A 10,000-nucleotide genomic window follows, 5' to 3' on the forward strand; every position below is an offset into this window, starting at 1 on the left:
TATATATATTTATGTATATTTATATGTGTTTTTGTATCACTTATAAGTAATAAGAATACAAAGCTTAACTCTGAGAGATAAGCACAAATATTCCTATGTACCTGTACTGTCTACACTGTTTACTGGCTATATTAGCCCATATGCACAACGCCCCCCACCGCAAGCGTCTCATGCTTATACATCCCTCAGTACATTCATGTGGATTTTTTATTTAGTATATTTTCTTTTATTGTCCATATTATTCATGTGGATTTGTTATTTTATCATCTGTCTATCTAGGTATCTATCTAGCTATCTATCTGTCCTGTACCTGTGCAAACGGATATAAAATCTCTTGAAACTTAAATAATATAACCGGTAGCGGTAACCTAAAAGTTAATGTTTAGGATTATAACAAATAAACAGGTTGATGATATTGATAACATACATAGAAACTTAGCAAGCCACTTTTTATCACACCACAGTTTTTATCACTAATAATATGGCAGAGACTCCCGTGTTGTTGCAGTCTGTCCTCCGGCCAGCAGCGGCAGCACTGAGCGTAAAGCTGAACAGCAGCTGAACGAGGAAGACGTGTGCGCATGCGCAGTGGTTAATTTCTTTCCTGAAATTCATCATTCACCTGCGCTTTTAACGCAGAAAAGTTGGGTTTTGGATCCTTTACTTTTGCATGACATCGACCTGTGTTCTACTGACAGGCTGTTGAGAAGTTCCTCCTTCCTCCGGTGGGTTAATATGTTTAAAAGTGATTCTAAAAAATAACGTAGTCATCGTTCAAAGACAGAAATCAGTGTTACGCCGGTGTAGCCGTTATGTTACGTTGTATGACGCCTGGCCTGCCTCAGTGCTAGCTAGCACAGCTAGCATTAGCGAAAGTCAAAAGCAGTCGTCTGCTCCTTGCTGGATTTTCATACATTCCTCAATATTTTTTGACTTTTTAAACGGCTTTACTCGCCTTCCGTCTACTGAACACTACGGAAACGTTAACGTTATGTGTGTTGTGTGTTTCCGTTAACGCGTTAGTTTGTTATTAACAAGCTAGCTTAACTTTTAGCTTCAGAGCTAAACAACTGCTTGGTGTTTATTAATGTAACTGCTCTTTCTGATCTCTGATTGGCTGTATATAACGCATCGATTAACACATCCCTCGGGCGTAGGGTTACACAACTAATAACATTTAACATTATGCGATGATAAACTGTTGATTTGATAATTACGCAGTAGGAGACAGAATAATGTCCATAATAAGTTAACCGCTAACCCTCATTTTTGCTAACGTTAACCCAACATTTAACCGTTAACCCTCATGTTGCGTCATAATGTATTGAAGCTCCTATGTTGCTTGGCAACCACGGACCGTCAGTTTGACTCAAAACCTGTAAAATCCTCCAATCTGTACACCAACAGTGGTGCTAACTTTTACATACAGTACTTGAGTAAATATGTAATGTAATTCTTCCTCGTATTTCACTTCTGTTTGTATTGTTTAGTCTCAGTAGCTGTTGTCTTTTAGGGATCGACCGATACTTAAAGGACAGTTCCGGCGCAAAACGAACCTAGGGGTTAATAACGGATGTGTAGCCTCTCTGTCGCTCTCTGGGACATGTTTTCATGCTAATTGAATGAGTTTTTAGCTTGAAAGACGCTAGCACGGACCGCTGATTAGCTTACAACGCTAGTATTTGGGGCACAGGGAACGTGCCCCAAATACTAGCCTTTTTAGTGGTATAAATAGAGATTTGTTTTTACTTTCCCTGTGCCCCGAATATTAGCGTTGTAAGCTAATCAGCGGGCCGCGCTAGCTTGTTTCAAGCTACGAACACATTAGATTAGCATGAAAACATGTCCCAGAGAGCGACAGAGTGGCTACACATCTGTTATTAACCCCTAGGTTCGTTTTGCGCCGGAATTGTCCTTTAAACCGTATAATGGCGATGAAAACCCCTGGACTGATTTCTAATGATGGTGTCCCTCTGTGTTTGTCTCAGAGTACCGGAGGAGACACGTCCCCCCCCCCCCCCCTTCAGAGGGTTATAGCATGACGAGATGAATGGAGTGAAAGAGGAAGCAGAACAACGAGGAGAGGACTGTCGGCAGCTTCCTGCTCAGGGTCAGCCATCATTTCTGCCACGACTAACGTTACGTTCTCGCTGAGGCGGCTCATTTTGTAAAACACTGTTTACAGGGTTCAAAATCACCTTCTCGTCCAGCAGCCAAAGGTCGCGTTCAGACTGCCTGCGTCGGCTGTCAGACAGTCCGGCAAAAACGCAGGTCTTTCCATTTATTTTGAACGGGGGTAGTGTGTTTAAGGTGCGGCGGGGGTAAAACGCAATGCGGCCCCCAGTGGACGTCGTACTACACCGTTGAAAGCGTCAGAAGTGATCAGGAAAAAAATGACGGAGAGACTAGAACGACTCACCGTGTCTGTGTCTGAATGTCCAGTTCTCGATGACCTCTCATCTGAGGGCTATAGAGCTATAAACAGAAAGGCTGCTGCCCAGGATGTTGATATGTCAGGTCGGTTAAATGTGATATAGCGGTATATAAATAATGTCTATAGTTCGATGTCTGTTGCCAACCAACTTAGCCATAGCAGGTATGTATTGTTTCTGCATGGAAGAACTTTTCTCATACTGATACCAGTATCAGTATCGGCTCCGATACTGCCTAAAACGCTGGTATCAGGAAGTACTGGAGTTAATGCACCGATCCGATACCACGTAAGAAAGCCCTAAAGATATAATATAAGATAAGTTATAACGGATTGTCAAACTGCAGAATAACAGAAAGTTCTGCGGCGTTCATTGTTTGTTTGTTCATGTTTCACAAAGAGTTTAGTATACAGCTGTTATACATCATATCATATATACAGGGGTAGTAGTATACAGCTGTTATACATCATATCATCCATACAGGGGTAGTAGTATACAGCTGTTATACATCATATCATCCATACAGGGATAGTAGTATACAGCTGTTATACATCATATCATCTATACAGGGATAGTAGTATACAGCTGTTATACATCATATCATCTATACAGGGATAGTAGTATACAGCTGTTATACATCATATCATCTATACAGGGATAGTAGTATACAGCTGTTATACATCATATCATCCATACAGGGATAGTAGTATACAGCTGTTATACATCATATCATATATACAGGGGTAGTAGTATACAGCTGTTATACATCATATCATCTATACAGGGATAGTAGTATACAGCTGTTATACATCATATCATCCATACAGAGATAGTAGTATACAGCTGTTATACATCATATCATCTATACAGGGATAGTAGTATACAGCTGTTATACATCATATCATCCATACAGGGGTAGTAGTATACAGCTGTTATACATCATATCATCCATACAGGGGTAGTAGTATACAGCTGTTATACATCATATCATCTATACAGGGATAGTAGTATACAGCTGTTATACATCATATCATCTATACAGGGGTAGTAGTATACAGCTGTTATACATCATATCATCCATACAGGGGTAGTAGTATACAGCTGTTATACATCATATCATCCATACAGGGGTAGTAGTATACAGCTGTTATACATCATATCTCCAGAGGAAATGAATGACTTCCGGTCGTTTCGCAGCCGTATCTACTGTTGCAATGTGAAGGCGGCGAGACTCAACTTTTGGAGAAACACATCCCCACGTCACGCTGTGGTGGCCAGTCATGTAACCAGAGATCAGACTTGTAGGTGTGTTTTGAGGCGGTGTGAGAGTCCCGTACAGGAAACGGGAAACATCACTGCCTCTATCTCTGCCACGAGACAGATTTAAAACCCCAAACACAAGCTCTGAAGTTTGGGAGTTTGTGTAATAGCTGAATGTTTCCTGCAACAACAAGTCTCGCTCGTCTCTTCTCTCTCTCTCTCTCTCTCTCTCTCTCTCTCTCTCTCTCTCTCTCTCTCTCTCCTGTGAAATAATCCTGGTGCCTTCAAGTACGGTCGGAAATGTCGAAATCTATAAACGATCTGACGGAAAAAACGGTAATTGTGAAATGTAAAGTGTACTTGTGCTTTGTTGGGGGGGTTAAAGAACAAAACAGGATGTCACACAAATGGGCCGTTTCTTTGACCCCCCCCAGCTTTTGGCTGGTGGACGGTGGTGAGATTGAAGCAGTGTCAGTGTGTGTTGGGGGTGGGAAGTAACTAAGTACTTAAGGATGTAACGATACACTGAACTCGCCATTTGATACAATACACGGTTTAAGTTGACCATCCGATCCAGTTTTTAACAGGATGAGCTGCAGAGAAATGAGTGAAAAATATTCCTTTTATTTCTCTAAAGTGTGTGTGTGTGTGTGTGTGTGTGTGTGTGTGTGTGTGTGTGTGTGCTTGTTTTACTATATTCGTGGGGTCCAAAAACCGGGGAATACAGTATACTTGTGGAGTCTGCACAGCCTTGTGGGGCCCAAAATGCTGGACCCCCCAAGGTTAAAGGTCTGTTTGAGGGTTAAGACTTGGTTTTAGGATTAGGGTTAGAATGAGGTTCTGGTTAGGGTGAGGGTAAGGGTTAAGGTTAGTCATTTAGTGGTGATGGTTAAGGTTAGGGTAAGGGGCTAGGGAATGCATTATGTCAATGACGGGTCCCCACAAAGGTGTGTGTGTGTGTGTGTGTTAGTTAAAGTCCTGCATTCATTACTGAAGACGTAGTGACGTCTGAGGTGAAATCTAAAGTAGATTAGATCCATTTTTAACTGGTTCATGATGCATCGTTACATCCCTAATAATAACTACAGAACTAACTTATATTTTCATAAGTACCTTTCTGAGGTACGGCACTTGAGTATTTACATTTGCAATGTCAAGTATCAATATTTCCCTCTATATATAAAGTAGCAGAACATGAAAAGACTCAAGTAAAGTAAAAGTACCTCAAATTTGAAGCTCAGTACTTGAGTTACTTCCCACCCCTGAGACACAGTTTATATTCTTAAAATATTTAAAGGTCCAACGTGTGGGAATGTCTCCCGTCTAGCGTTGAGATCACATATCATCAATCAGCTCTCTCGCTCCACGCAGTTCAAAGTACGTATTACAGCTACGGTAGCCTTCACGCTCCAAAAAGACGCTCTCTTGCTCCTTTCAATCTCCTTCTTCTTTTTCTGGGCGAAGAAGAAGGAGACTCCTGTTCCTGAAATCTGGATTTTGAAGACGTGTGGTCCTCCATGTTTCCTTCTTCAGGAAGCTACGATACCCGTTAGCAGCGTTAGCAGCAGCTGTTAGTTCATCATGTGACAGAGAAAACATGAAAGGTGGAGCTGTATGTCCCTTATACACTCACACACACACACAGACACACACAGACACACACAGACACACAGACACAGACACACACACACACACACACACACACAGACAGAGAGCAGTATGTCCTGTATGTCCCTTACACACACACACACAGACACACACACACAGACACAGACACACACACACAGACACACAGGTGGAGCAGTATGTCCTGTATGTCCCTTACCGGCTAAGGTATTCCAAGATGGAGCGTGAATATGGAGCGTCTACCCCAGTTCATGCTAACGCAAATGTAAAATGTCAAGCCAGAAGGAATACTTGGAATTGATGGTGGTGGTAAATATTCATGAAAAAGGACAAGTTTGTGCAACGGGCAACACAGATTTTGATAATGAACAACTAAACACGTTACACACTGGGACTTTAATGTTCTTTGAGATATTAAAGTCAGTTTCATTTCCCTGCAGGAGACGTCCAGACGGAGGAAGAACCGTCATCCAAAAAAACCAGGACTCGGTCAAAACGCCGCTGCCACATCTGCCCGGTATGCAGCCGCGCGTTCACTCGTCCGTATCGGCTGGCGGCCCACATGTGCACGCACTCGGGCGACAAGCCGCACAGCTGCTCCGTGTGCGGGAAGCGCTTCGCCGAGAAGAAAACCTTGACGGTGCACCAGCGAGTTCACACCGGTGAGAAGCCGCACTCCTGCACGGTCTGCGGCGTCAGCTTTGCCCAGCGGAGCTGCCTGCGGCGCCATAAGCTCGGGCACGCCGCAGAAAAACCCCACCGTTGCTCGGTGTGCGGCCGCGGCTTCATCCAGCGGCGCCATCTCGTACAGCACGAACGGACGCACACCGGAGAGAGGCCGTTCGGCTGCTCGCTGTGCCCCAAGCGCTTCGCCTCCAGTTCGGGCCTTACCGAGCACCAGAAGACCCACGCCGAGACGAGCCCGCACTCCTGCCCGGTCTGCGAGAAGAACTTCTCCACGCCGGCGTCCCTCAGGGACCACGTGAGGCTCCACACCGGACAGAAGCCGCACCGCTGCTCGCTGTGCTCCAAGAGCTTCAACCGGCCGGGCCTCCTGAAGAAACACCTGCAGAAACATGCAGCGGAAAAAGCTGCCGCTGCAGCTGGGAAGGTGAGCAGTGGGCGTTAACTCCTAGTTGTCCTCCGGTCTAATCTGACCCATTTTCAAAAAGTTTCTACATCAGAAATGTGGGTTTCTTTCATCCACATTGTCAAAGAAAATAACGTGGATGCTTCCATACGACGCTCTTCACGAGTAATATAAATGATCAGTTCGCTCCTTTCATTGAATTTGGGTGTTTTTTATAACATTTTATAGCGTTTGAAAAATAAAATGACAAAAGAACGTTGAGAAATGTGTCAGAAATTCCGGAAAAAGCTTCAGAAACGCACTGAAAAACATCGCCGAAAACATCAGTAAAGCGCCGACAAAACCTACAAAAACAATGTGAGTAAAAAGTGATAGTGAGAAATGTTTTATAAAAAAAAAAACAGACAAAAAGGCTGGGAAAAGTGACAAATGTTGGAAAAGAACAACCACACTTTTGACCCAGACAGGAAGACAACACAAGGGTAGTTAGGATCAACGGAAGTACGTATGGCAGTTGACGGTTGACAGGTCGTTGTCATAGTAGAGGAGTGAAGAGGGTTTCTGCTAGGGGTGGTACGGTTCACAAAACCCACGGTTGGGTTCGGGTCACGGTTTTAGGGTCACGGTTTTCGGTTCTGTACCGTTCTTGTTATTGTTTCTTTTGATCTTTAACACCAGAAATATACTGCAGCATATGATATATAGCTCACATGAGCATATTGGATGCATGTTGCACGATACATGCACACAGTGGCAGTTCTATCTATTGTTTGATTTCCGCTGTCGTCATAGGTAACATGAAATCCCAAATGTTCCCACACACCAGACTATATATACGACGCTGGAGCATCCTCCAGCTCCGGGTAGTCTTCCTCATCTCTCCCACCTGACGTCTCTACAGTCTTCCTCATCTCTCCCACCTGACATCTCTACAGCCTTCCTCATCTCTCCCACCTGACATCTCTACAGTCTTCCTCATCTCTCCCACCTGACATCTCTACAGCCTTCCTCATCTCTCCCACCTGACGTCTCTACAGTCTTCCTCATCTCTCCCACCTGACATCTCTACAGTCTTCCTCATCTCTCCCACCTGACGTCTCTGGTCTTCCTCATCTCTCCCACCTGACATCTCTACAGTCTTCCTCATCTCTCCCACCTGTTCCTCATCTCTCCCACCTGACGTCTCTACAGTCTTCCTCATCTCTCCCACCTGACGTCTCTACAGCCTTCTAAATCTTAGGTTAGGTCACGGCAGTTTCCTGCGGCGTCGCTATGACGACCAGCCACGCTCGCCTCACGCATGAGGCGGTACTAAATCTGCGATGGGAAAAGGAGGACGGGGCGCCGCGGCCGAGCTGAGCTGGTACTAGCAGCGGGAAAGCGCCATGAGTGCCTTGTTGTGTTTGACGCTTTTTTCAAAGCTTTATTCTGCTGTTTTCGAGGCTTTCAACGCCTTTTAGTCGCTTTTGTCAACGTTTTTGCCACTTTTAGGTCATTTTAGTCGACATTCTTTGACGTTTTTTTTACCATCCATGTTATTTTTGAGCTATTTTGTTGAAAGAAACCCACATTTCTGATACAGCAAACCTTGAAAAGGGGTCGGACTTGACGCGAGGACAACAGGGGGGCTAAAGAGAAACTGAACACTTAATCCACTTTATGAGTTGGTAATAAATAGGGCTACAAAATTCTGGGAATATTCAGAGTGGAAACTCTCCTCGGGAGTAAAATGAACAATGAATATAGGGGGAAATGTAGGGGGAACACTGCAGGAGGCACACTCCTACCGGGGGGGGCAAACAAATGCATAAAGATAATTAGTTTTGAACAGACGGTTTCAAAGACAGACAGAATCGTCTTGCTGAGGTAACATTTTCCACCAGACCCTGAGGGTTCGGCACGAATACACAAACCGTACTACTGTCCAAGCTTGTTGAGGATGGCTCTGTGTCGGCTCAAAGAGCCTCAAGTTATCCAAATTGCCGGCAGGTTTTCAGCTCGGGAGTCGTCAGGAGGATGAGTGCGCTGCTTAAAGGTCCACTGTGTAGTGTTTTCAGTATTTTATCAGCTAAAACCAATGTCTTCATTCATTAATACGTCCTCATTGGTGTAAAATGACCTCTGCCAATGATCTGACTTAGCCTCGTAAGCGAAGAATTTCGTACCTGTATTTCCATTGGACGGGCAAGTCCAAGGAGGCTTCCATGTCGTTCCTCCATTTTGAAAAACTATAATGGCTGAGAGGGACACAGAGCACTAGCCTTCCTGTCTAGCTAACCCACAACACGTTTTCGCTCAGAGCCAGCGTCACGTGACTGACACCAGCTGAAACGGAGAAGGAGATCAGTGAGAGGAGCTGGTCACTGCCCTTTAGTTCATAATGGAGGATCAGACTCATGCCGAGCCACACGAGAAGGAATCCTCCTCGCCAAAAAAGCAAAAACTTGGAAGACATGTTGTCATAGTTTCTTGGTACATAACGGCTACCGTAGTGGCAACAAATACTTTGGCGGTCCAATCAGCGAACAGAGGGAGTGTCTGAGAACGATGACGTTGAGGTCGTGCTCTAGTTTGAGTTGTAGTTCCGTAATGGCGGCGGAGAAAGATGCGAGCGAAGTCATTCGGTCCGTTGTGGCAACGCTGCCGAATATCCAGAAGTTAAAGCCCGAGCAAGAACAATCTTTGCTGAGTTGTGTTGGGGGCCATGATGTTGTGGCCCTCCTCCCCACGGGGTTCAGGAACAGTTTGATTTTCCAGCTCGCTCCGTTAGCGGTGAAGGAGTTAGCTAAGGCTAACGCTAGCGATGCTAAGCCGACGTCACGACCAAACGTTAGCGATTGGTTATGGCAGATCCAGTAGTTTTAAACTTCAACAGAGTATCCGTCTTCCAGGCTAGTGGACCAGAGTCTGGTAGGACCCGGGTAGTGGACCAGAGTCTGGTAGGACGAGGCTAGAGGACCAGAGTCTGGTAGGACCCGGCTAATGGACCAGAGTCTGGTAGGACGAGGCTAGAGGACCAGAGTCTGGTAGGACGAGGCTAGAGGACCAGAGTCTGGTAGGACGAGGCTAGTGGACCCGAGTCTGGTAGGACGAGGCTCGAGGACCAGAGTCTGGTAGGGACGAGGCTAGATGACCCAGAGTCTGGTAGGACCCGGGTAGTGGACCAGAGTCTGGTAGGACCCGGGTAGTGGACCCGAGTCTGGTAGGACGAGGCTAGAGGACCCGAGTCTGGTAGGACGAGGCTAGAGGACCCGAGTCTGGTAGGACGAGGCTAGAGGACCCGAGTCTGGTAGGACGAGGCTCGAGGACCCGAGTCTGGTAGGACGAGGCTCGAGAACCCGGATCTGAAAAATCTGTGTCTGGGGAGTCTGTGTCAGGGTTCAAATGCATTTATTTTGTCTGTGAAGGCGGCATGTTGAAGCTAAAACATGGTGTTAAGTTTCCTTTTTAACGAAACAACTACTGCATTGATCCTTCATCAGGAGGAAGCGCCTCACCGCTGCTTCCTGTGCCGCAAAGATTTCTCCTCTGCCGAGGAGCTGCAGCAGCACCTGCGGCTCCACCAGAGGGGGCTGGCGTTTGTGTGCGACAT

General features: G+C 45.7%; 1 protein-coding gene across 3 annotated transcripts in view; it reads left to right on the forward strand.

Moving 5' to 3' along the window:
• The first annotated feature begins 601 nt into the window (after positions 1-601).
• The window catches only part of LOC144519090 (uncharacterized), a 22,299-nt gene continuing 12,900 nt past the window's right edge, over positions 602-10,000 (forward strand). The window contains exons 1-4 of one of the 3 annotated variants that reach the window (XM_078251981.1): positions 602-725; positions 1,989-2,110; positions 5,759-6,429; positions 9,891-10,000. The exon at positions 9,891-10,000 is cut by the window's right edge and continues 277 nt beyond it. In XM_078251981.1, coding sequence (XP_078108107.1) covers positions 2,047-2,110; positions 5,759-6,429; positions 9,891-10,000 — 845 coding nt within the window. In that variant the 5' untranslated portion in view covers positions 602-725; positions 1,989-2,046. Of the gene's footprint in view, positions 726-855; positions 994-1,988; positions 2,111-5,758; positions 6,430-9,890 lie in introns of those variants that run through there. The other 2 variants (XM_078251982.1, XM_078251983.1) reach the window with 2 other exon arrangements.

Source organism: Sander vitreus, chromosome 6, assembly GCF_031162955.1.
Source record: "Sander vitreus isolate 19-12246 chromosome 6, sanVit1, whole genome shotgun sequence".
NCBI classification, from domain to species: Eukaryota; Metazoa; Chordata; class Actinopteri; order Perciformes; family Percidae; genus Sander; species Sander vitreus.